The sequence below is a fragment of the Myripristis murdjan genome, chromosome 4 (assembly GCF_902150065.1).
Source record: "Myripristis murdjan chromosome 4, fMyrMur1.1, whole genome shotgun sequence".
NCBI lineage: Eukaryota > Metazoa > Chordata > Actinopteri > Holocentriformes > Holocentridae > Myripristis > Myripristis murdjan.
Window position 1 is genome coordinate 4683928 of NC_043983.1, and position 27241 is coordinate 4711168.

Sequence of the window (27241 nt, forward strand, 5' to 3'; positions counted from 1 at the left end):
TGTGAACCAACGGCTTGGACATGTCAGTGATTAACTATCACAACTTTCAGGCCTTATGGAAGCAGGGTGATATTCATGGCTGAAGCGAGCTATGAGGACACCGAGGTCCGGACCTCAGTAATTACTCCATATAAAAAATAAATCTGATGTGAAAAAAATGTGCTGTTTCTCTGTATAAATAATCAGGTTTTGAAAACTGCTGTCCAGTACAGCCACTGTTTATGGAACTGAGGTCAAAAAAGACATTTTTTACATGTAGTCACAGTCCAGCCGTGTACTAGATTTTGACCTAGTCTTGTTTAAAACAAATCCACTGCTCACAGTCAAGAGCTAAGGACCTCTAATATGCCTACTACAGTGTTTGTCATGTTAACTGAAAGCCCTCGATACGTGGAACTGCACAGAAATATAAGAGCTATTCATTAAAACTACTGAATACATAATCAAAAGCATGCAAATACATCTGAAACCATTTGCATCCTAATTAATGACATCCAACTGGCAAATTTACCAAAGCAGACTTTGAAAATAAAATGCTTTGGTGTAAAGAAATAACTATTTGCAAGTTCAAAATGCTTTAAGCCTGTGTGTGAGTGCAAGAGTGTGTGTGTGTGTGTGTGTGTGTGTGTGTGTCTTGGCTGAGTAAAAAGCAAAGCCGTGAGGTAAAGATAAAACTTTTATGACCGCAAGATAATCCAAGTCCAAACCCCGTCATCATCTGACAGGGAGTGTAAAGCAACTGTATGAGGAGGACCAGCACGCTGTGACGCAAAGCTCCGCCAAGTCACACTGATGTTTTCATCTTACGCAGGTCTTATCACAAAGCTCAACTTGCAGGGTTGATAAGCCGGATGGGAGGTGAAGTGTGTGTGTGTGTGTGTGTGTGTGTGTGTGTGTGCATAAGGAGGGAGGCTATGGATCTTATTTACCTCAAGCCAAGACATTGTCACTGGTTAGTTGTTGCAGCAAGACAGTAGCTGGAACAGACAAAAAAGACAAAACAAGAGAGCTGGTGTTAAAATGACCAACAACCCTTTCAGCAATCTTGTTTTCTCTAATGACGCTAACCAGAAGTCAATCATTATCTGAGAAGCTTAAAGGGGCAATAGGTCAGATTTTTCTTTTTACTGTCCCATAGCTCATAAAAACAGTTTGAAGACGTTCACAATACTCCTCCAAGATTTCTTGCCAATCACTTTGAAATATGAAAAGAATTTCATAACATTTGCACTTTGGAAATTACGGATTTGCTTTTAAAGGACCACACCAGTCATTGTTTGGCCTATTGACAATTTAGCCACATTTTACACTGCAACAAACTATTTGGCAAATCATGCAGGGGTACTAAAGAGTTCACAACACATAATCAAAGTCCCGCGATTTTCAAATCTGAATGTTGAACATCCACCTCATCATGTCCTGCGTCTGTGGCTAACAAAGTGGTCATCATTCATAAACCACAGAACTGATAATTGGCTGTGTAAAGCAAATGTTTCGCTGGGGACTATTTTCCCTGGCGGAAACCGCTTCACTCAGCCCAATTTCAAGTCATCGAAACACAACAGTGCTGCTGCTGCTTTTAGGAAAATGAATGTGGAGGACTTCATTACGGTCATAGAATAGTGGTGTGAAGAAAATTTGAAGTCACTGAAAGTTCATTCATTGGCTGGATAAAAGGTAAGAAAAATGATATGGGAGTTCTAAAATACGACTGCTTTGGGAAAAGATTAGCAGAAACATCACTGGTATGGTCCTTTAAAGTTAAATCCTTCATGCTTTGTATTGTCAGTACATAACAGTGTTTTGTCCCATTAACCCTTTACACTTCTCTTTCACTCATGCAAGTCCTAAGCAAAATCAAATCAACTTAGCAAACTGATCTCAATATAACAGAACATTACCTCATATAACATGCATTGCACACCATTTCATGGATGCATTTATCCAAACTTTGGCCTTTGCCTTACCAAGAGCTGATGGAGGCTTCTCCAGGCAATTGTCTCAACTGATCTTGAGGAAAGTATTGCTGATGAGGACTGGTCACAGATTTGTTTGCATGTACACGCCCTCTTGTATAACATGCTTTTACAAGCACAAGCTTTTACAATGTAAAACTCTGGATGGAACATATTACGCCCCAGTGAAACTGAATGCCATGCATTCAAGAAATGTCATTTTTATCTTGGAGGTGCAAGAGGCAAAAGAGGTAATTTCTACATAAGTTATGGTCTTGTTGTAAACTTCGCCCATTTTGGGAGGAAATCTGCTCTGTTTTTCCTTCTCGCTTGGAGCTCAACTTAGTACCCACTCCTCTTCTCTGTTTACTTTTTGATTTTGATGTTGGTGTTTGTTGCTCTAATCTTGCATTTAACCCTTTAAAACTGAGCAAATTTACGTGATCAAAAACATGAAATGTTTCGAATTAAATTACAAGAAAACTACCATCAATTTACCACAAAATTACAAAAAATGGACATCCTATATAACTTTATCAATACAATTTTCTTGGGTGTTTTGGCAGGTAATTTAATGATAATTTTCTCGAAATTTCATTTTAAATACATAATAGAAATATAGGTTTCCATTTCTCCAAATTTGTTTAGCTAATTTTCTGGAAATGTTCTGTATTTTTTTGTTTTTTGTTTTTTTTTTCTCAGACTCAACCTCATCACATTCAGGCTCAGAGTATTTTGTTACGGCAGAGGGTTTGAGAGGGCTCTTGCTTAGGTGGATAAATCGGCCTGTCATATTTCTGTGATATTCCAGTAGTAACTGCAACGTGCACATATGCACAGCTGCCACCGCCTATAATAATTCTGTTGTATACCTAAAGCGACTCTATCACATGTAGTGTTAACAAAAATTAAGAACTGCCGCCGCTTCTGAATTTTATGTGGAAGAAAAAACCTGCAGATTGTCAATACATATTTTAGAGACCCCCCCAAATCATGTTTTTAGGGGAGCTCATGTCTTATTATGGTGAGTTTTTATTCATTAATCAGCTGCTTTACAGTCGACCTGCACTTCACTTTGCATTTAACCCACCAGCTGACAGTTCAGCTGCTGGGCAGAGTCAGCTCAGATATTTGCTCTGTTGGGAAAGTGACAGTCTGGCCAGTGTTGGAGGTGTTGGGCTGGACAATACAGAGAACCTCAGGTTAGAAGGCAGTCCTTCAGTGCATCCTGGGAAACGTGTGTTTACACCTCTAATGCGATGTGGACACAAGCGCCCAGACCACCTCGGAATGCGTCCTGAGATCCGATTACTCAGGACACAGTGAGTTTACACCTGCACTTAGAGGTGTTGACTTGTATTCGGATTTCTCAGGACGAATGTTAATACCAGGTGGGGATAGCTTCATAAAAACCATACACACAGTACTAATTATCACTCCACAGGTGGTGGGTATGGGGGAGGAAGCTGTTCACACACTGTCAAGGAACCACCTCTGTTGGGGAGAACACTCCTGCTTCTCCAGGGGGAGGGGGCTGTTATATTGTATTCTAATGTATGAAATTGTTTTGTTGTGAAGTATATTGTATCATCAACTTACTTACTTACACTGGAAAAAGTGCTAAAAAATATTATGTGGCCCCAGTGGGAGCTTAAACCCCCAACCCTGGCAGTACTAGTACCTTGCTAAAGAGTCTCTAATGACTGATTATCCTCATGCACTTTTCCCTTTGTGTCAGCAGCAGTTTCTTCACAGCAACATCTCCCATCAGCCATCATAAAGCGAACCACCAAGGCGTCTTTTGAAGTTTTCATCCCGCTGACGCACGACTCTGCGTCTCACAGCAGATAGGATTGTTAAAAGCTAACCTGCCACACACAGATAGCTGATAAGGGCTGGAAGACACTGAGCAACGCCTCAAGAGTTTTGTTATGACAGTCACCACAACACACACACACACACACACACACACACACACACACAACTCCCAGTGGATTCCTAATGAGGTTATTCATCTCCACCATCTTTGTTTACAGGATAGTAACACTATGCCGGTTTTAATCTGCTGTCCTTAAATATTCATTAGCAAAATGTGTTTTTTAACTGCATAAAGATGTCTTAGGAAAGAAATCCCTAACACCACAAGTGTCAAAATAAAGCAAAAGAAAGAAGATATTTACATTTTCCTTACTAGACAAGCTGTTCTTCAGCCTGGGGTGAAATATTTGGCATCAGTGACAGCCAATTTTTTTTTTTTTTTTTTTTTTTTTTTTTTTTTGGACTAAATTTAACTACACTGTGCTTTTCATGTTCACACTGGGAGCTGCTAAGCACACACACACACACACACACACACACACACACACACACATGCTCTCCCACCAGTGGCTACTGTGCAGCTAAACTAAGGCAACTCCAGATGCAACACCAGGGCAGTAACTATACATTTTGCCCGTAAAGTTTCAACTTTCAGTTTCTGGCCATCATCTACTCAGAATAGCTCAGGTTTTTGGTTTTGCATGGCCTCAAATAAAGGGATCCTCAAGTCATCATACAGGGTGCAATAAAACATAAAATGAAATTCATTTTAAACATCTTTTAAATCACAGACATTACAAATCCTATTCTCTTCAGGAATAGCTGTGTACCTCAGCCAACTCTGCAACCAGCGATTTCACTAAAACTTTAAAAACTGAAGAGAAAAAGTGCAGCCAGGTACTCCCGAAGCCACCTCTCTTCATCCTGTCAGAAAGGTTACTGATGACGTTGCATCAAACAAGACAGACGCCACCTTTCTATCAAATTACCACTGAGTCATTCAAGCAGACAAAAGCAGATTAAGGCATTGCCTCTGCAAATATTTGCAAGTCAAACAAAGTCAGACAAGATGTGTTGTGGTTTCGGGTGATAAGAACCGGAGGGCATTTCAACACTGTAGCAGCACGCCATCTAATGGACACAGCCAGCCATCTGGATTTTTGATGTATCTTGGTGAATTAAAGATACAAGCACAAAGGGAATCCCACACTTTTCTATTACAAGGTCTTCACCCGACAGCAATGATTGTCTCATCGTGTTAATTTCTATGGAGTGGATTAACATGCAGTCAGACTTCTCCTGCTCTTGCTACAATCCCTGCAATCCTGGACTTCTTCTGTTTAGTAGATTTAACCCTTTGAAACCAAAGCAAATTCACTTGATTGGCTTAAAAACATGGAAAAAAGGGTGATCAGCAAATTAGCACAAAATAAGAAATAAACAAGAGTAAGAAATAACCAAAAAATTAGCAAGTAGAAAGTTACAAATATTATCCAAAAACATACAGACATTTTGTAAAAATAAATAAATAAATAAAATAAATAAATAATAATAATAATAATGATAATGATAATGATAATAATAACAAAAAAGGGGAAAAAAAAAAATACAAGTAATATACAGTATATTTAAAATCAAATCGTGCACACTGGAGTATGACTTCAGTGTGTGTGACTTATTATCACCTATGTCGTGACATACAACATATTTGGTATGTTTTCTCTGAAATTAACCATTAAAGCACCATTTGAGGATCCAATGCACTCCTTTAGCTTTAACCCCAGTTTACTGTATTTTTAACTCTGTGTAAACTGCCCCCCCTCACCAACCCTCCCCACCACCACCACCACCACACACACACACACACACACACATACGGGTCAGATCTGACGTCCTCTAGTCAGTGTGAACTGAAACTTCTGTAACTTCAAGTCAGACTTGCCTGCAAACTATCCGCTGTGTATGTGTGGACAGACACGCCGCAGATTCCCTGTTACAGTTTTGTCTCTCTCTGTTGTACAGAGTGGGGGTGGGGTGGGGTGTGGGGGGTTGCAAAGAGATTGAATGAAGGAAGCAGATATGCAGGAAGGAAGGGGGGAGATAACGACAGGAGGGGATGGAACGCATAAATATTTTGGGGAAACACATTCCATGTTAGTTTGCTCACAATGCTGCTTCGGCCTGGCTGAGCTGCAACCACTCACTGCACTGTAAAACTGTGCTGTCATTTTAAAACACTGTACGGAGTCCGGTGCAGCTGCAGAGCCAGCTACAACTAACTCCACAACAAAAGCAAAACTGCCTTTAAACTGAACACAGTGAACTCTGTTTGGACTGTCCTACTAAGTCCATTATCAATATTATGAGGGACACTATACAAATATCACTGCAATGAGATATTTGCAGAGTCTTTAAGAATGTTATAGTGATACCACAGAAGATAAAAACACCGTCACTGAATACTACACAGAGCAAGAGACTATAAGAATATTAGAGATATATCATTGGATGGAAAAAGAGCTGGATATAATCACAATTACAGCTTCACTACAGCTCTTACAAACATTATAAAAACATTAAATAAACTGTATAAAAGCATGAAATTCAACACTATAGAGATAGTATAGGTCCACATAACAATATTAAGTAAAGGATTATCTTGCAGTAGAAGTCTACCATAGAGGAAGTAATACTCTAAAGTAGAATAAAGTATATAATTCATATAAAGTATAAAACTATAAATTCAGTAATGAGTACCACAAGTCCCTATAGTAGTATTATAGGAGTAGTGATAGAACAGAGTACACTATTTAGTAAATTAAATTCAAACTACTGAGAACAACAAACTCACTATAAGTACCTAAAGGAATACTTTATGACTATTATAAGTACACCAATGGAAATTAAACCTACCATAAAGCACGATAAGGTAACTAGCAACCAAACACTGAGGAGCACAGCAATAACACTGAATACTATATGCACACTTTAGGGAATATTATAGGAACATTATGATCATGAGCAAAGAAAAGTAATACGATTTACCGCCATGAACTTACTAAAACTATTGAGTAACACAGACTAGCTTTAAATCCCCGTGGAAATATTAGATTATAGTAGTATTATGCACATATGTAGTGATGTTTCATTAGTTGAATTATAGAAGAGGTAGTGATTTCAGACCTGTCCAGGAACAGGAGAGCTCAGACTGATAGGAAAACTGATTGATATCAGTCTCCTGTTTTATTTCAACAGTTTGTAACAGATGAACTCGTTTAAAGATACCAGCGGCTCGGCTGAATGAAAAGCCTACTGAACTGTGACAACAGAGTGTGGAAGCCTCCTAAGTGGTAAAAACAACAAATGTGTCACTCACCTCGGCCGGCCGCCAGCTCCCTGTGTATTTTGGTGGGAAAACAGCAGTAACCGTGAAGAAGTTGTCAGGTTATGCTGCAGTTATCGCTGCCCATTTTATTACCGCTGCTTAGTTAGACTTCAAACTCTGCAGCGTGCAGCGCTGCCTCGGCGTCACGTCCACGGCCGCGTCACATGACAGGAAGTCTTCGGGGGATGTAAACAAAGACGAGGGCGTGAGGTGTCATGGCCCTTGTGTTCCTCCGCCACATGTTTCATGTTTCATGTGGCAGGCACACAGAGGAGGGCAGAGCCACACTGACACCCAACACAAAATCTAAACTAAGCAGCGATTTGTCCTTGTGCCTATGATGCCAGATACTCATGCTCACTCTTACTGATAGTCATTTATTTCTTTACTATCCATCCATCCACCTGTCTATCTACACCACTCTGTCAGTCGTCCATCCATCTGTCTATCTAAACGGTAAATAGACTGCATTTCTATAATGCTTTTCTAGTCTACTGAGCATTCAGAGCACTTTACAATATTTGCCTCACTGATGGGCTACCATGCCAGGTGCCTAGCTGTCCATACCATAAAGCACTATAAGCTGTCCAACAGGAGATGTTAGGGGTTCAGTGTCTTGCTCAAGGACACTTCAGCACACTCTAGAGGAGCCAGTGATTGGACCGTGAACCCTCTGATTACCAGACAATCATGTGACCTCCTGAGCCACATCACCCCCTATCTATCTATCTATCTATCTATCTATCTATCTATCTGTCGACCCAGTCTTTCTACTATCTGTCTATCTACTGTCCTTTATATTTGCATCATACACACAGCAAGAATCGCAAAACCAGCCTTCCCTGTGCAGCATGTATTTATTGAGAATTCAGATGCCCCAGTAGGCCTGCTGGTGGCGCTAGAGGGAGGGTCATAGGGTCACCAAAATTGCCAGGTTTAATCTCCCAAGCAACATGAATGTTGTCAACAAATGTCAAGATGATCTACCAACTACATTTTGAGATATGCTGCTCTGGATCAACCAGCCAACACAGTGACAAAATGACCTATCAGCAAAAGGATGAGACAATAATAAGCTATAGGAAAAGAGCACATTTCACTGCAGCTGTCATTTATTAAAGAAATATCATCGCTGTCCGGGTTGGAAAATTGTTGTCTGGAAGTAGCCTCAGTGTGTGGTAGCCACTGTTTGAAATAATGTAGCTTATTTGGTAGTTTATGATGTTCAGGTTTTGTTGACATTGTGGAGAATGTGTAAAGTTAATTATATGTTTATTATTGAGATTGTAGTTCGTAGAGGTCTTGTACTAGACTACATTATATTGTCAATTTTAAGTTAAGTCAAGTCAGTTTTATTTGTATAGCCCGATATCCCTAGTTATAAATTTGCCTCAAGGGGCTTTACAGCAACACAACATCCTCTGTCCTAAGACCTTCACATCAGATGAGGAACGACTTTGTTAAAAAAAAGTGGGGTGATCCCTCCCCAGCATGGACAGATGTACTATGGATGTTGTGTGCACAGAACAGAACACAAATTACATAATACAACACTGAAACAGGATGACAAAATCATAATCTTCATAAGGTATGTGATGAGGAGGATGCCAAGTGGTGCCGGATGCCGCTGGAGCAGCCTGGGACCTGAGCCACGTGACCACCATCACCATGGAGACCTGGGTGGAGGACAGACTACACATGCACTCAGGGGAGACTCACATCAAACCATTCACACTCACAATTGATACTGAGAGCTGTTTCTAATTTTTTGTCCTTCCTATTTATATTCATGAGTGGGACAGAATAATAGAAACAGCTGTCAATAAAATGCGGTCCAGTCCAACAGCACCACTAACTATGAGCTCAATGCCAAACATAGAATTGAATGAGCACCTCTATTACTGTGACAAAAAGAAAACCTGAGGCATCATAAAAGGCATCATAAAAGCAAACTTTATGGCACAACAGTGGGATTGGATTGGATTAGATCATACAGGTGGACCTAATAAAGTGGCCACTGAGTATACATACATATATATACTGTACTTAGCTACAGTTACAGTGTAAGTTTGGTAGTAACTGGCAAATGGACAGGAAAAAAATGGAACTCTGGTCAAAATGAAAATCAAGTTTCTTCTTCTTATTTCATTAATTTGTGGCCATGGTATTCATGTGTTGGCAGGTCAGCAGGTCAGCTAAAGAAAGCTACAAGCAGTGAGGCTAATTTGAGCTTGGAAGGTCACCTTGGCTAATCAGTTAACCCTGGTTGCATTTTTATCAGTTAGTAGCAGACTTCACATTATCGCTCTGAGCGTCACCTCAAAGTAGCCTGGCCACAATAGCCTGCCACTGTGGTTTTTTGGCTCCACCCACTGAGGTTACGTCAGCCAGTGAGATTTTGCCATCTATAGCAGCGCACTGGACAAATGAACACTTTTTCTTAATTCAGCAGCAACAGTGAACATGTTTCAGCTCTACAGCCGTCAGTAAAGGTCAGTAAGTTTATTCTGAATTCTGAATAAAGACACAGCTCACTGATTTTCAAGAGTTCTGGCTATTCTTTGACTCAGTATGAGTTTTTCAGCTTTATGCGCTTTACTCACCTCATTCTCAGTCTCATCTCATCCAGTGGCTATTTCCAGGCATCACATTAGTAACACACTATTTACACCCATAGATACATAATATGGCACAAAATACATTTTCCATATACTTCTAAATATGCTTTGAGGCATGCTTCACCACAGAAAGAGGCCAAAAATTCATTTGTGCACATAGATCACATTTATTTGAAACATAATTTTAATTTTAAAATTAATTTTATTCCCTTGCATTGCTAATGACATAAATTTACAAATATATTCAACTTTCAATTCTAAAGTGCTTATAAGGATATGCCTAGCCAATTGTGGAACATTAACTTTTTATGTTTTAGGTATTACGCCAATGCTCTTACCAAGAGTGTAGTATCTAGCAGCAGAGCTATAGCACCCTGAGGCAGAAATATCCCCGTGACCCCAAAATGATCATAGATGATAGAAAAGTGCTACATAAAGAAATAAGCGTCAGGAAGACAAAACCTGTCTTTTTCTTGTCTATTACAAGTTGGAGGCACTGCTGCCATATGTGAGGTTTCTCTGTAGCTTGTTCAGAGAGTTCTTCTCACAAAACCAAAGGAGATGAACCGCTGTGATTCCTCCTGGACATTGATCTTGGTGTTTGATGAGTTCTTCAGTGTTACCTGGAGTACTGAGCAAATGGAGACTCTTCATTCACTTTGCCCTGGAAGGATGAAAAGAAACAGCAGACGTGTTTTTAAAAAATGCATTACACATTGTCTGGCATCTGCTTATTGTTATGAATCCATTACACCCATAATCCTATCCCACTTCAAACCATTCCATCATGATGCTGAAAGCAATTTTCAGCAGCTGTTGTCGTGTGGCAATAAAAAATTTAAAGAACTGCAGTAATGTTCCATAGTTGAGCTGCTTTTTTCCACAAATGTTGATTATCTCATGTTGGACTACATGCTTATGCCTTGGTTTGACCAATATGTGAGAACTTTGTTAACTAATAACAATGACTATGTATTAATGATTAGTTCTCATTCAAAAGTGCCTGGTCATGAGATGTTCCACCACATGTTGACCCATTTCTGAGATTTTTCTCACGTACTCCACGCCAGTCTGGTTTCCTGTTTACGTAAAAAGAGAGAGCAGAAAACCACTGTAGTCTCTGCTGTGGGTGATAAGGAAGAAAAAAGGGCAGCTGACATTTGCATTTCCAATACTAGCCTTGACTATAACACAGTCAGGGTTGGAAGCTCAGTTCTCTCTAATTGTTTAGCTCAACAGGTCAAACCAGGCTCTGCAGCACTGTTAAGATTATACCTCACTTACAGCTCAATCTGTCACATCCACAATGTTGCCCCCGGCTGGTCGGAACACTGTACAAGTCGTAAAAGCAATGTCCACGTAGAATTGAGACTGTGAGTCAAATTCAAGTTTAAGCTGCACAGCTTTCATATTATACATAATAAATAAATAAATAAATAAATAAAAAAAACAATTAAATAAATTCCTAAGACCAACTGGGGGGCTGTATTACTCAGCATAGCAAAGTGATAGACTATAGTACATACCTGCATAGATGAGCACATATGTAATGACAGCATGGTCACTAAATCAGACTTTTCCCAATATAAAATGGTTGATTCGAGTAGATTATGTTTGCAACTGGAAGATATTTCCTTGTAAGAAGACAGCTCCAGGTTAAGTAAACAGAGTCATGCTGGACACAAATTGGGCACAATTGGTTCCATAACCACCAACCTTCAGGCCAGTGATTATGGAGCCCAGGCACTTGTAAGCACAATAAAAAGGCTCCCGTCCAGCTTGTACTACCCTCACTAAAAATGATGTACTCTGGTTCTGTAAGGTATTTTGGATAAAAACCTCCACCAAACATCAGATGTCATGTTAGTCTCACGTTTTCTAACTCACCATTGGCACATCGTCTTCAAGCCGCTCAAAGTTGGACCTCCGTAATTGGACACATTTTATGATGGCCACCACCAGCACAAGAGCCACAACAATGCAGAAAATGCACAGGATGGCCACGAGGCCCGGGTTCGACATCAGCTCTTTATCCTTGTCATGTAGGGGAGCTGGAGAGATGACACAGAAAAAAAAAAGTTTCTTTCCCTCTCAAATCTTCACAACTACTCAACAAATTGGATATACTGTAAAACAACTTTGTGTCAGTCTCTGGTGCTAAGAGTTTTTTCCAGGTCTTTGTCCTTGATTTGTGAGTCAGAAAGCAAAGTCAAAACAGTCAAATGTCAGGTGTTATTGATAACATTAATTAAAACTGCAGTAAGCAATTTCTGACCACTAGAGGGTGTTGAAAATAAACACCCAGATTCAGTGCTGCTTCCGGGAATCAAGGCAGCTTGGCTGTACAAAATCAAAAGCCAAGATGAAAAAAATGGATGAAGATGCAATTCAATTTCATAAGACTGCTGTTGGATTACTTGGATTATTTTACCTCTTTGAATTAACTTTATCTGTGCCTGCACTGCTAATTGCAGTGACAGAGGCACTCGTGACTGAGTTTTAGATACGTGCATCTGCAGAATGTGCACTTTCAGAGACGCTTTTAAGTTGAAGTGGCGAGGTGGTGAAGAGGAGGCCAGAGGAGGAGCTTATTGTGACTGGTACATAAATGTAGAAAGCTCAAACCAGGAAAAACAATAGGCTGGCTGTAATTTTGATGGTGTGCTTAAGAAGACCCACAGTTTACTATAAAACAAACAAAAAAAAAAAAAAAATCATAATATTGCTTAATGTAGTTTTAAGGTTCTGTTCTGTAGACCTAAATGGGAGAAAACTGAAATAATGTCCTTGGTAACACCTTTGTATACCCTGCTATTTCATTTCAAAATGGCTGCTGTGAAACAGGTCTACTAGGCAGCAGGCCTGCAGCGGTGTGCGCTGTTATCTGAGTCTGAGCACAGACCTGTGGCAGTGCTGTTCCTGGTGGTGGTGACGTTAACACCAGGTGTTCCTGGAGTGGACGTGAAAGTTGATCCATGGGAAGTCGTCCAGTCGGAGGTCTGGTTTGTTCCTGCCGTGCTCGGTTTTTCAGTGTGAGCGGAAGTGCTGGCCCAGGACGTGTGGAGAGAAGTGGAGGACAGCGGTGATGAGGATGTGCTTTCATTAGTGATGGCAGAAGTGACAGTCATTGTCGGCGTGTTGGTTTTTGTTGTGGATGACACTGAGGTAGCTTCCTTTGTTCCATGAGAGCTGGTGAGCTGCGTTGGCCTCGTCGGTGTCAGTGTTGTCTGTGTGGCTCCAGAGGAAGTGGTGGTGGCTACAAAGGAACAAACATCACTCAAATCATGCGATGATATGGCTTATCAAGATGTGAGGCTGTTGAATGGGGTTGAAGGGGTTTTTGAAGACTGCTATCAGCACTAACATGTTTATAATGAAGTTGACGACAGTTGGCATTTTTTTCCTCCTATTTAACATCTTTAAACTTGACATTTTTCATGCAGAGTGCCCAGTATTAATATTTGTCAGGGTGGGGCAAGCCTCTGAAGCTGCATTTAGATCGCAATGGGACAAGAAAACTTTCCACTGAGAGCCAGACTGATTTGATTCTATTAGTGTTGGCAGCTCTTTAAAGGCAAAGCAACCCACCACACCTATTCAGTGGTAGGAAAACTCTGGGATGCATCATGAATTAGATCACAAAAACATTGCTGATCAATTAAATGAAGCAATGAGAAAAATGTGTTGTCCTGTAGCTATGGTGAAGGAGGGACCTGCATGCCATCACAGGTAGACAGTACTGACTGGCTGATATATCAGTCTAACACTGCCACTGCTGATATCACAAGCAAACTGAAAAAAGGTGGTTATTCCTGACACCAACGTGCATGTTGGATTACGGTTTGTTGCTAAAACCTTTGGCAAGGTTCTGTTGAGCAGTCAGTTGGATGTTGACTGTCAAGCGTTTGTCTTACATCAGCCTATGAGCTTTTAATGCTTGCCAGTGACAGGCAGTTGGCACTCACTGGGCGTTGTGTGCCTGCTGTGTTTACATGAAATGTTTGCTGGAGGTTCCAGACAATGCGAAAGGTTCAGCTGAGGATCAGTTCAGCGTTACAGAACAAATATTTGCTTCGAGTTCTTCCCAGACATGACCTTTACATCTAATTTAACATCATATCACATTTCACTAAAAGCTGTTGATACATTGTTGAAGCGCTGTATTAGGCTAACATCTTCTAAAAATGCTTTACAGTGTCATCATGACCCAATAATATAGTAAACTGTAGAATATGCTTGTGAAAACTAACAAGGTGAATATTTTGTGCAACTGATCAGTCTTTAACTAATAAACCAGTAAATACCACTGTACAACTTCTTATGCGTTTCTGGTCTCAAATTACATTGTGTACATATTTCAAACAAAGACAATTGCATTTGGTGTCCTCAGAGAAACCATCTACCACCGACGGTAGCGAGCTTCCTCTTTCCATAACTTTGCATTTTAGATAGAGGACTTAAACATACAGTTCAGGCAAGTGAGTGTGCATATAAAAAATGTTAGGCATTGACTCACCATGACAAGCTGCAACCAGAAACACCAATGTCAAGACAGTGAGGCGCATTGCTGCAGGCATCTTGACTGAGAAAGGAAATCCAGTGGTCATATGGACAGCATTCTCGCTCTCTCCCACACACACACACACACACACACACACACACACGCACACACGCACACACATACACCCTACATCCGTAACAGCAGGATGTAACTGAATGGCCAAGGTGTGCTCTGAGCATTTGGTTGGCACATATCAGTGCTTAAAGCTGGTTAGTCACTGTTTGAACAAGGCAGCATATTTGCTCTGGTGGCTCGGTCCACTCAGAGCTTCAGGCAATAGAAATGGTTTTGTCTCTAAACCAACTCAAATGCCTTTAAGTAGAAAAGGGAATTACTTGGAAAACAACTGACATAACTATACTGAGATATACACAGAAAGTACTTGAAAGTAATGAGACATTTTACATAAATAATTGCCCATGTTGCTGATCTCAGTCATTAATTCTTATAGCTCAACAGTGACCTCATCCTCATTAAAGGCAGACTATGCAGATTCAAAGGGGAAGGCACCTCACCTTGTTATGATGTAAAGAATGATGAATGCCTCTTATTTCTCAGAAGAACAGAAGTTAGAAATACCTCACAAGTTTGGGACAACTCCGCTACCCCATCATGACCCAAAACAGAAGAGCACCTCTCTACATGGTTTGTTTTGTGTATATTTGATATCACTAGACTCAACACAGGCATTTAAAAGTGTTCCATTATTTCTATGATTTATTTGTCTTGGCATGAACCTGAGGGGTTTTTTTCTTCCTCAGCCTCATGCTTAAAATTAGTAAATGAAGTGGTGTGCCTTTAAACTTTCTCACTCTGCTGAGGACCCCCTGGAAGACCCTCAAGGACCTGTGGAGGTCCACAGACCCCACTTTGAACATCACTGCTCAAACTAGCTGTATACCCAGTTCAAGAAAAAAGCTTTTTCCATTTGCTGATCAACTTCCATTTACATAATCCTTAGTCCTTTGTGGTTAAAATCCCATCGTACAGGAATTAAGCAAACTGAATAGTTAAAATGAACGGTGGTGGCTACCTCGGCTGAGCAGACACAGAAAGAGCGCCACCTACAGACACACAGACTTCATCAGTAGAAATTCCAAGGAAAAAGACATCATAGCACTGCCCACACTGTTTGATTTACAGGTGATCTCTGGGAAGTGTAGCGTATTGCATCAAACATGGTGATGAAATAAACAAACAAAGATCTGACAGGTCACCACTTTAATGTCATCAGGCTTTCAGTGGGATTTTTGTCACATTATACAAATCCATTAATTCCATTAATCTAAGGTGCTGGCAAAATGGCTTTAGCTGAATGTTTGATGTCAAATTTCGTACTCACTATTGTACTGTTTTAAAACAGGCTACATTCACATCCTCACTCAATCAGGATAACTGCTTTAAAACAACTGACTTAATCACTGACTCTGTCAGCAGCTGGTGTTTGGACGAATTCCCCCACCTCTCCAAAAGTATATACAAGTATATACAGCTTTAAGGATTCTTATGGTAAAAGAAAACATCTAAAAAAAAAAACAAAAAAAAAAAACAAATATGATCACAATTGATTAACTGATATAGTTCCATTGTAGAGAGAAAATCAGGATCATGCAATCACCTTTTATAGCAACTTTAAAGGGACAAACTGAAGACCATGTAGGAATTATTCAACCTGAATACAATCATGCAGTACTGGAGCATATATTAAGGCAAAATTAAAACATATTACATTTAAAAAAAAATAACATGCAGCAACTGACATTCCCTATGGAAAGTTATAGGTGAGAGCTGTCTCATACAAAGAATGATTAATCATTCAGCTTTGTTCACACAAAAAAACAAAAATGCCTCAAAAAATTGTTTAAAAACTTCAATCAAAGTTTCAAGTTTCACAGGCATCTGAAGAAACACAACCAGTGAATGTTATCCACCTGCCATGATTCTGCTGTGGAACAGCATCAGAGATATCAGCACATCAGGCAGTACAACAGCTTTTAATCCCTGAACTTATTTAATGGGAGTCACACAATAGGACAAAGCATTCAGACATAAATAAACAAACAGGACAATGACACAGAAAATGCTGCAGTGAGGAAGGTAAAGTGTTTTGCAACAGCAGCACGTTAAACTCAGATATGAAGACAAAGCAGATTTATACTCTCCGCTCAGCGACTCTACAGCTCATGTCTTTTACATGAATTGTCAAACTCGCAGATTCATCAAAGAGAGTGATTGCCTTTGGCCTTTGGCAAACAACTTGAGCGCCATACAGTTTATAGTTTACAAGTGGACTTCACTTTCAGCCTGAAGCCTGTTTAAACTTTCTCCTCCACAGGCTTGTTTGGCTGCAGTGCCTCCTGGTGTTTGTCCACAGTACTGCAGTCTGAAACCAAGTCAGCTGGGTTTCTGTCATCCTGTCAGAGATGGGAATAATGTTCAGTGCATCAGTCAGCATCATCAGTGTAACATCAACAAAGTTAATTAGGGTCATTTTTCTGCATTTTCCTCCACACTTGTTACTGCAGCAGCAATATAATATTTGCTGTAAAGAGAAAACAGCATTTAAGTACAATCGTGAATCATTAATACAGGACAGAAAAGCAGAAAATATGCAGAGTTGTTGAACGAGACGTTTCCTTCAAACTCCTCTGTGTCTGACTCACTCTGTGTTTGAGGTATGAGAGGTAGGTGTCCCACCCCAAGGTGATGGTGTTGACGTACAGGACGCGGAATTTGGGTGACAGGAAATAGAAGTTGATCATCTGAGCAGCGGGCCAAACACACCAGTCAGCCTATCGGAACAAAACAGATTAGCATAAACAAACCCATCCAGATTACCTTGGCAAACAATCATTAAATCTAGGAAAAGAGGGAGCTTAATGCTTCATTGTACATCCTGTTTGTAAGCAAGGTGGCAAATTAGCATGGCATGGGCCAAAAACTGGCAAATATTGGCTGCTGCTGCCAAGCTTTGTTTACTCTAGCAGATAGTTTTGGCTGGCAACCAGGATATGGAGATGGAGCCTCCACTAAAAATCTAGCTGACAATAACACATATCCATTTATTATAGTTTAAAGTGATTCTGGATAAGATCAATCAGCAGCAAGAGGCAAGAAGCACAAGACTTGGAGGACAGAGAGGACATAACATTTAACTGTCTTTAGGTTTGGATGCAGTTCTTCATGCTTGGAAAGCCGAGCGTAACAAAATGAAATGAGGTTCAGGTGTTTCTTCATGTGTTCTTAAGTGGTATGAATACCAGAGAAGAAGACACAGGCAAGTCTGTCATACTTATCTTAAGTTACAGGAAGTGGTATCAGATTTGTTTTGACTCCCCTCCACCAAATTACCAAATCTCTGTCTGATAAACAAGCTACTTACAAGTCCTGTAACTATGCTAATCGAAATGCTAATCGGCTTGTAATTGGTCAGTATGAACCTAAATGAACTCAACACAAAGATGCACGTCGACCTGTCCTCTCTGATTCAGACCAGAGAAAACAGACTTGTGATGCAACACCTGATGTGCTGCTCCAGATCTGAAGCCTGACCCAGACATGGCTTCTTACCTTATAAAATTCCCAGAATTTATCTTTGAACTCCTCCCATCCTTCTGATAAAGTGTGTCCCTCCATGAGACCCATACCTGCAATAAACAGGAGAGCACAGTCAGATGTGCGTCAGTGCCACGCTTGGTGTAACCCCTGGAGTGGAAAACTATTATAAAAAACAAACCAGATGACATTCACACATAAAGCACCCATCAAATCAGTCAGTCAGTGTTTATGACCCTCAGCACAGACAACCTTTGATCGGCATGCACCTCTGCTCCTGACGCATGCCGGCCCTTCTCTTACCTCACCCACGTCTTCGAGTACAACCTTTGACTCTGCACAGTGTGTAAGGATGTGTGTGTGTGTGTGCACAAAGAGAGGCTGATAATAACACCCAAAGCTTCGCAGTCCTTCTCACCTAGAAAATACCACATGCCGAGCGTCGGCGAGGCCACCAGCTGGTCCACCATAACCTTCTTGCCCACCGTTTTCAGAGCTTTGCCCACGTACACTTTGTCCAGCCAGTTGTACCAGTAGTGCAGCACCGGCCCCATGGAGCAGCCCACCGCAAACATGCGACCTTGGTGGAGGAAAACAGAGGAAAAACATGCACTTTATGTTCAGGATGATGAGCAGCAAGCTGGCTGTTATCACCAAATAAATGACTTTTCAAATGTAACAAACCATTTTAAAATGATGGTACTATTAAGAATGAAAGTAACCTCAGGCAAGGCAAGGCAGCCTTATGTGTGCAGCACCATTCATACACAAAGCAATTCAAAGTGCTTTACAGAGGCATAGAAATACATCAAGAAAAATAAAGAACTAAGAAGACATGCAGAGGAGCTACAAGCTGCTTCACCTGGTTTGGATTCTGGGAAACACTGAGCAAAGCTCTCCCAGATGACCTGAGGACTCTGGATGCTTCACAACGTACAAGCAAGTCAGTCACAGATGTGTCAGGGCCAAAAACCATTTAGTGCTTTGTAGATGAGTAATAATAACCTGGTGAATACAACCAGCTTGGCTCCTTAACAGTGATCGAGGCTCGCACTTCTTTTGACCTTATTATCTCAAACCACATGCTTGCACGCACTGATTCTGCAGGGAGGCTGTCAGCTTGTACATCAGTGTGCTGGTCATGTGTGAGGCACATTCCCCAACCACTAAACAACAACTTAAACCAAGGGACAAAACGAGGACACACTGCCAGAGGAAACAGAGCTTTCGACGGATACCAATTTTGGCACAACACCCAGATTCTACTGACTGCAGCGTGATATGATTAGATATGAACCGGCTATTGTGTTATCCAGAAATAACTGACCCCACAATACCTTCACAGGCCGACTTTATGTATCAGATTAGCATCAGATTCTCTGGAAGACTGGTGGCTTGTGAACAGCAGCTCCAATATTTACTTCAGTGGCTAAGGGACCTAAGTGCCAGTCATAATCTATACTTGTCAAGTGTACGTCCTCCTCCACTGGCACGAATAGACTCCTGACACTTGAGGTGGGGGTGCAGCAGTGTTGGACCCATGGTACCCAAATAAAGGAAAAGATTTGGAGTCAGGCCGTCATCACCTTGAGCAGTCTGTTGTTGTTTTTATGACGTATACACTCTTTCTGACAAGAACCACAAGAACAAACTTGGGCTGAAGGAGGCCTCCTGTTTGCTCACTCTGATGTATTTCCTATTGGAACAGGAAGCTGAAGGAAGACATAAGGTAATTCAAAAACGTAAAGCAATGGCTTATCAGTTAGGGAGAGAGAGGCTGTTGTATCTGACGGGAAAGGTGGGACTGTTCAAAAATCTATTCTGGTTTTCTTGGTTGGGCTTTTTATTTACACTTACTACTATGGCAGAGATGTTGATACAAAGATCTTTTTTCCCCTTGATAAATACTGATAATAAATAAATAATAAATACTGATAACACTGATGATAATAATAGAAAAGTAGTAGTAATTGCATTACAATAGTAATATTGTTGTTATTGTTATTATTATTACATTTCATTATTAAAAATGTATTTCTCTTTTTTTTTTTTTTTTTTTTTTATAAATGAAGTACAAGTACAGGGCGGGTTCCTTCCTATTCCCATCCTTAAGAGTACAGTGCAATATACATGTGTAAGCTTTAAAGTTACACTGTTTTCTACAAAGTCATAGTACTGGTTATTTAATAGAAATGCAGGAAAATGGAAATATTGTGATTTTTCGCATTTGTTGTGAAACAGCTGTGAATGAACAGAGCATAGAATCTGACGTGGTGAGAGGTCGTGTTAATTGCACTGTGACCAGCCAGTGGGTAAGGCCAGGCACTAACTGACGCCCATGTAAACTTCCGCGCTGAGCCCTCACTGCCCCGCGGGCTGAGTGTGCACGGTCCCTCACCTGTCCGCCTCCAGTCCCGGGCTCTCCCCGGCTCCCTGCGCCTCTCTCGGGTCTGCTGGAGGAAGTCTCCCAGCGCCAGCATGCCTCCTCCGCTCAGGGTGTTGGTGACCAGCAGGTACCTGCCCTGGAAAAACGGCTTCCAGTAGAACGATATGCGGACCAGAAACTCTTTACCCGCCCGGGGAAGCATCGTGTCAGGACCGCAGACCGACCGCTGGCATCTACTTGGGGGAAACTTGTGCTGTCGGTCGGCAAAAAACACAGTTTTCTCAAGCAGACTTATCGATAAGCACCATCATAGCGGGTTCAAAGTCTCGCTTATGAATCTAGCTAGCTAGCTCAAGTAGCTCCCTGACATTGACTGGCGCTGCTTACCTGTTAGCTAATAGGCGTCCACGCCAAGTTAAACCGGCATTTGACAGTTTGGCTGCTCTGAATTCATAACCGGAGGCAACAGCAAAGCGAGTTGGTTTCCATGTGGCACGGTACGAGCACTGGCAGTAAGTTTTAAAATGCAAAATTCAACATTTAATTTGACAATGAGCTCTTTGGTACCTGACATGAGAAAACCATATCACACGCCAACGAGCAGAAAAGACAGTATGATGCAACTTTACGGAGGCAGTATTATGTTTGACTGCCATCTACTGGCGTGGATCGCCAAGCAAGTATCGGCCCTCCAAAATGACTGTATTTTATACATAGGCATACCTGAAACTATTTCTCCTTAAATAACCTGTGTTGCATGTACAGCATGCTCACATATCAGTGCATTGTCAGTAAGCTCAGCTGCTAAATCATACACTGACCATGAATAAAAACTCACTATAACATCTTTTTATAACATTCATATATGCGCTTATACTGGCAGTGGCTACTAATAATAGTGACATTGTTATTGTTATTATTATTATTATTGTTGTTGTTGTTGTTGTTGTTGTTGTTACCTAGTAGTAGTAGTAGTAGTAGTACATGACCTACTTCATTTCTATAATAGGCTATATTTCCAGGAACCTATAGTGTTGCTGTGATATCCTTTAACGTGGTCAACTCGTGCTGTAATTATCGATGACTTACTGACTCTGTTCTGATCAATAATTCAGGCGCTCCGGTAGCGCTAATAAATATTGGATGCCAGTTTGGATATTTCAGGGCGGTTCTTACGACGCGGCTTTGGATTCGGCAGTTGAGCTGTCAATCAGCAGCGCAACCTGCGAGAGCCCGCCTTCTCGGTCGTGAACTGTCAATCAAGTGACGTCACTGGTTTTGGCTGCGTCAATGGTGCCAGAGTGAAGCCGCACAGAGATCGGAAGGGAGAGGACTCTGCCTTCGCAATGAAAGCAGTTTGATTAATGCCCGGGTGACATTAGGTCTGCTTGCTGTAGCCTATGTGTGCGGTTTCTCAACAATGTGAAAGGAAATAAATCAATAAATTCACCTTTATTCGTTTCAATCCATCCAGTTGTTGCTCATGTTAAATGCTTTAATGATTGCTCTGTGAGTAGCCTAAACATTATTATTATCATCAATGTAGGCTACTGCTTCCCGTTACTCCCTGCATTGTTACTTTGCTGCTGTTGCCATCCATTACCACACATTAATATCCTATAATCATGTTGTTTTTCACCATGTAGGCTAAATCACAGCAATAAGTAAACTTCCACACTGAGAAAGTAATCTTTTTTTACCATTACTCCTCTAAGTTACATCTGTGTGAGAGGACAACTGCTCATAACCAAAAATAACTGGAAAATGATTTTGTTTAGAATAATTCATCCTAAGTTTCATGCTTCCAAGTGTTTTATTAAGCCTGTTTTCTTTTTTTCTTTTTTAATCTATTTATGCTTTTTTTTTTATTTAATTCATGTACTTTTTTATTATTTAGCCTAGTTGTAGCGAATAATGTTGCTGAAAGTTAAATAGCTTATTTCTCTCTATGACTCATTCCTGGGAAAAGAAAATTAATGTAATGCAAGACATTTCTAAGCCAAAAAAAAAAAAAAAAAAAAAAAAAAATGCAAAACGCGCCTCAATTGGACATTTTATTCTGAAAGCGCTATCGGAAGTGATATATTACTCTCTATCTTGACACTGACGGTGTTTCTGCGGTGCTGGACGCGGCGCGATAGGAGACGGACAGAAATTTATAAAGGTGGGATAACAACCTTTATCTATCATTTTTTCTATGCACAGAAAAACATATTTGCATCATGCTTATGGGCTTGTGTTCAAATCCCCATCGTGTCTGTGTTTATTTAGAAGATTTTATCAGAAGAAGGGCCCAACCTTCATTTGACATAAGATGCTTGGTTTGTAGAAACAGCTGTGGTCACTGTGGAAGCGATAAATGTGTCCCCAGATAAAACATATCATTATTATTACATCTAAGTATAAAGACGGCTGCTTTTTTGGGATTGTTAGACTGATACCTGGCAGGTTTGACCCAGCTGATTGAAAACAGGGCCTGTTCTCTTAGTGCCACCATGCCATGGTTGGAATCAGGAGAATGTGTGAATGGGTCTGGAGTCGGAAAAATTACAGGATCAGATGTGAGCACAAACCACCTTCACACAGCAGACTGAATGAGCATGATCCGGCCTGCACACATATCGGGAATATTGTAGGAATTTTATATTGATTCACTAAGATAAGGTGACTATTGTCCCTATTGTATTATCATAGGAATATAATTATGTTGGGTTTATGCGGAGTCACTATATGGAAGGTTCAGGGTGTTTTTTTTGTTTGTTTGTTTGTTTTTTTTGTCGTGAAACAGCTTGGTTAGTCCCTTAAAGATAATTCTTTGCCTCTGTGTGTGTGTGTGTGTGTGTGTGTGTGTGTGTGTGTGTGTGAGAGAGAGAGAGAGAGAGAGAGAGAGAGAGTATGAATCATGAGGTTAAACATAAGACAAGTGCTCCTTTTATATTCTGCATGCAGTGCAGGCACAGAAAAAATATTAACAGCATATGCACTGTAAGAAATAGAGGTACCGTAGGAGTAGGTTCCCCAAATGTTCCTCCATGGGGCTAATTATTAAACCTTTTTTCAGAGCCAAAAGATACATGGATGTACATGGTACATACAGCATACAGGGTACTAGCTACATGTATGTATTTATGTTCCCAAGCAGTAAAAGATGTATATATGTATCAGTAAATGTTAAGGTACAATATCAGGAGATAGCATTTGTTAGGCCAAATATATATACCAATAAATAAATCAGTTAAATAAATCAGTTAAAATGTTAATTTAAGGTAGATTTTAGATTTTAGGTAGATAGTAGCCGTGACATGAAATAATTTCTGATGATTTGTGACTATGACAAATAGGTAATGGAATTTTCCAGTCAATACTGTATTTATAATATAGGAATAGTACCAGTCTCTTTAAGGTACAAACCACAAGAGTACAAATAAGAACCAAATGCCAAGGGTACAGAAGCTGCACCTGAGAGGGTGCTGTCCCAGTGACATGCTGCTGCACCTCTAAAGATGCAATTATGTGCTTTATTTTCTGAGAGTGTCGGAGGAAACTGCAAAACATAGTCAGAATCATTCTTAAGTAGAACATATACAACATATGAGGTGACAGTCACCTCACATTTTCAGCGCTTTGGTAATGTCATATAAGCTGTAATGAATAATCTCTCATTTGGCCTGTCTGTAGCCTAGTTATTGATTTGAAGGTTATCATCAGTTTTAACATCGGGCTGATTCAGTTTATGATCCAGATAATTTTGGCTTTATTTTACCTGAGAGACGTGTAGTTCTGCGTGAGCATCTTCATCTGCTAACAGGACACTATTGACATTCAGACCTGAGAGGAATGAGCTGCTGTTTTCATGAAGGCTCTCCTGTTTCCCACTCCGCTGTGCTTCTGGATGAGAAAACACACATTTGTGTTGCTTTGGGTCAAAAAGCGCTACTACCAGCCAGGACTAAGCCAATAATTTGATATTTTGGGTCCATATTGTGCTTTGATTAAGTGTCGGTCACTGAAAAACTGACACAGCTATTTTTTTGCTTTTATTTCATTCCACTCTTTCTATAGGCGTGATGGGTCGGTCTGCTGACACTGAGACAATTTCCTTAGCCTAGCTTTCAGAGGAGAATTTAAGTCTCACGTGATGGTCTAAATGGTGTTTTAGAAGATTTTCTACTCTGAGAGGAAGAAACGCTGATTTCTTGTCTTTCTGGGGGCTTAAAAATGGTTCAGTATTGGACAATGACACAAAATATTGGCTATTGGCAGCTGCGACATAAAAATATTGGTATTGGAAATGGCCCGCAGAAACTCCCATCAGTCAACATATGCTGAGTTCATCAGTGCTGCTATTACCATATGTTGTGTAGAAAAGTAGCAGTAATGTGTTGCTGTAAACTAGACAGAGGGATGTCACCAGTGGAAAGTGAAAGGTTTAGATTGTTTCCACTGCATTTTGTGTTTCTTTCTCCACTTATAAGGACAAAAAGGGGTGAAATGGAAATAAAGAGGGGGAAAGAAATACAACCAGAGGTTCGAAGATTGAAGAGAGACATGTAATATTTGCTCAACTGAGTGCAGTATATTGATGCTGTAGGTGTTTTGAACAAGATGTCTTCAGTGTCCAACATGTCTGGATGCAATGCAGCACTCTGCCATCTCTCCTCCACGTCCAAAACAGCTCCCAGATCCCAGCCGGTCCCCGCTGTCGCTCCCTTCCGAGCCTGTAGAGAAAAGGAAGAGATTCTATTTTTAGCTCCCTCCTCTCATCTGCATCCCTCTGCTTCCTAGAAAAGAAGGCACGTGATTGGACGACAGAGGGAGAAATGCCGTCTCAGGCGGTCAGGGAGGAGTGGAGTGAGGCACACTGCTGCTGTGCAGCTCAGGCTGGTGGAGGAAACATCTTTGCAGCTTTTGCATTTGTTTTACACCGTCGTCACGGCGTCTGCAGAGAACAGACACACGGGTTCAGGGAGGTTCAGGGGCTGCTTGTCATTCATGTAGCAGTTAAAAGGTTGGAGAGATATGTGGGTTTCCTCATACTGGTCTTTAAAGGACCATACCGCTGATTGTGAAAGTCTGGCCCATTTACGACACTCATTTTCATATTGTAGTGGAATGAATGGAAGCCAATGGCTCAATAAAAGGGAACTCTAAAATACCACTGCTTACTTTGGGAAAAGATTAGCAGGAACGTGAAGTTTGGACATTTTGTAGATATTGGACTCAACATGCAAAACCACAGGTATGGTCCTCAAATGACACGTCAGGTATCTCCAGTCAGTTTTTGCTTTCAACCAGTTTTGTCATAAGTGCAGCTGACTAGAAGCTGGCTGTCACCAAGCAGTCTCTAGATTGTGCTGAATTGCAGCAGGTGTCACTAAACATCACAACAACGTGTAGATAAAGGCCTTAAATAATGTCAAATGTCAGACAAATGGAATACTCCATCTATCTATCTGTCCGTCTATCTTGCACTGATTTCCAGAAGATGTAGACAATGAAATATGTTAGAATGCATGACAATATCAAAACATGTCAAAAAAGACAGGCATAGGCTCTATAAATAGGCTGATAATGGACTAGGAGTCAGGGGTTAGGATTTAGTTCCTTTATGGCCTGTAGTGAGCCTTATTGATTACGTGCCTCAATAATTTAGAGGATGTATTGGTCTGATTGTGTTGTTTACTCTACAAAGATGAGTGGATTATTTGTAATATGCATGCTGTATGTCTAATATATATGTTCTCTGTCTTTTAGTGGCTTTAAGGTGCATCCAGTTATTAGTGATGTGTGTGCTAGGACCAGATACTTCTTGCTCTGCCTTTTGCTAAATATATATCTGCTTATTGTATTCCTGACTAAGGGCTATGACTGTAACGTTGCATTATTAGATAAGAATGAGCAAGTGGACACAGTACCGTAAGCAGGTGTCTGACCTTTTCATCTCGCATTATGTTGTTTTACCTGCTCACCTACCTGACACTGAGCTGTGATTCATGTGTGCTATAGGTTTCGTAACCTGCCATTCTGTGGCTAACTAGCCAAAAGTGAATCCAATTTGAAGCTGTGTTAAACAAACATGCAAGGAGAAATCCAGCACATAAGAGGGAGAGCTCACTGTGCATCACATGCTACAGCTGCTCTCTCCATGCCATTTAACTAAAATAAATTAAAACCCCAAAACAAAATATGGCACCAGAAACACAATGTAAATTGCCAATTACTGTTTTTAAACAGTATGGATTTTTTTAAATGGCATCACAGGGCTGGGCAATCGATCAGATTTTAGATTCAATCATGAGCTTGTTTTCCAACAATTATGAAAACAAGATCAAATGATTATTGTGCTGTATGCTTTTTCACAATGACGCTCTCATTCCCTCCCTAAAAGCCCAAACTCCCTGTCAGGCAGACTGTGACGTGTTTACATTTAAAGTTCAAGGAAATCCACTGTTAAAATGACATTAAAAATCCAATAAATGCATGATGTTTCCAAAGTCACTGAGTAATCATGTTTATGATCTCAGTGATCTCAGTACTGATGAAAATAATTATGATTTTTTATTATGATGTTTGCCATAATCGAACAGCCCTATTAGAACTTGCTTACTTCAACTAAGACCTTTCTCAGTAATCAGTGGTCATGTCCCATCAGAGTGTTGTCTTCCTGTAATTGGATTCATGTCAGATTCATGTCATGGCGGTGCATGTAAACATAGCTGGTGTTGCGTCCAGATGCAGCCAGAGCCTCCTCTGGCTCTCCGGGCTGGCTTTTAAAGGAGCTGTCTTGAAGCTGTAAGGTGCGCGTGGCTCTGGGATCAGCTGTGGATTAGCTGTCAGCCAGCAGGCGGCCGGCCAATCCTGATTAAATGCACCTGACTGGCTGGTTGCAGTAGCACTTAGCTCTGGATCAATTCAGCTCTTGTAAGACGTCAATCTCCTCAGGGCGACAGCTTTAAAGCAAAG

At 40.7% G+C, this 27241-nt stretch overlaps 4 protein-coding genes across 5 annotated transcripts in view; 1 reads left to right on the forward strand and 3 right to left on the reverse strand.

Annotated features, from left to right (window-relative positions):
- Nucleotides 1-7298, reverse strand: part of LOC115357591 (cAMP-specific 3',5'-cyclic phosphodiesterase 4D) — a 119612-nt gene extending 112314 nt beyond the window's left edge. For both annotated transcript variants that reach the window (XM_030049144.1, XM_030049143.1), the window contains exons 1-2: nucleotides 7150-7298; nucleotides 930-977 (exon numbers count right to left, since the gene is read on the reverse strand). In XM_030049144.1, the coding sequence (XP_029905004.1) occupies nucleotides 930-944 (15 nt within the window). In that variant the 5' untranslated portion in view covers nucleotides 945-977; nucleotides 7150-7298. The remainder of the gene's footprint in view (nucleotides 1-929; nucleotides 978-7149) is intronic.
- Nucleotides 7299-9934: 2636 nt separating this feature from the next.
- cist1 (colon, intestine and stomach enriched 1) lies at nucleotides 9935-14413 on the reverse strand. The gene is made up of 4 exons (XM_030050371.1): nucleotides 14293-14413; nucleotides 12679-13032; nucleotides 11664-11827; nucleotides 9935-10440 (listed from the first exon to the last, which is right to left on the reverse strand). Exons 1-4 carry the CDS (start codon nucleotides 14381-14383, stop codon nucleotides 10396-10398), a joined length of 654 nt encoding a protein of 217 aa, XP_029906231.1. The 5' UTR covers nucleotides 14384-14413; the 3' UTR covers nucleotides 9935-10395.
- Nucleotides 14414-15543: 1130 nt separating this feature from the next.
- mpv17l2 (MPV17 mitochondrial inner membrane protein like 2) lies at nucleotides 15544-20874 on the reverse strand. Its single transcript, XM_030050369.1, has 6 exons — nucleotides 20666-20874; nucleotides 20291-20531; nucleotides 18311-18472; nucleotides 17908-17984; nucleotides 17001-17129; nucleotides 15544-16751 (listed from the first exon to the last, which is right to left on the reverse strand). The coding sequence occupies exons 2-6, from the start codon at nucleotides 20478-20480 to the stop codon at nucleotides 16653-16655; spliced, it is 657 nt and encodes a 218-aa protein (XP_029906229.1). The 5' UTR covers nucleotides 20481-20531; nucleotides 20666-20874; the 3' UTR covers nucleotides 15544-16652.
- A 1488-nt stretch (nucleotides 20875-22362) lies between these two features.
- The window catches only part of LOC115358028 (ras-related protein Rab-3A), a 28617-nt gene continuing 23738 nt past the window's right edge, over nucleotides 22363-27241 (forward strand). The window contains exon 1 of the mRNA XM_030049803.1: nucleotides 22363-22442. The gene's annotated coding sequence lies outside the window, so the exon portion shown is untranslated. The remainder of the gene's footprint in view (nucleotides 22443-27241) is intronic.

Bases quoted from the DNA above. Each gene is read 5' to 3' on its own strand.
- cist1 (XM_030050371.1), bottom strand. From the start codon at position 14,383: ATGACCACTGGATTTCCTTTCTCAGTCAAGATGCCTGCAGCAATGCGC. The intron at 11,828-12,678 runs GTCTGTGCTCAG...TCATCTCTCCAG, and splicing joins CAGGAACAGCACTGCCACAG to CTCCCCTACATGACAAGGAT. The intron at 10,441-11,663 runs GTGAGTTAGAAA...TCATCCTTCCAG, and splicing joins TTGAAGACGATGTGCCAATG to GGCAAAGTGAATGAAGAGTC.
- mpv17l2 (XM_030050369.1), bottom strand. From the start codon at position 20,480: ATGCTTCCCCGGGCGGGTAAAGAGTTTCTGGTCCGCATATCGTTCTAC. The intron at 18,473-20,290 runs GTGAGGGACCGT...TCCTCCACCAAG, and splicing joins CCGGGACTGGAGGCGGACAG to GTCGCATGTTTGCGGTGGGC. The intron at 17,130-17,907 runs GTAAGAAGCCAT...TTGTTCCGATAG, and splicing joins AATTCTGGGAATTTTATAAG to GCTGACTGGTGTGTTTGGCC.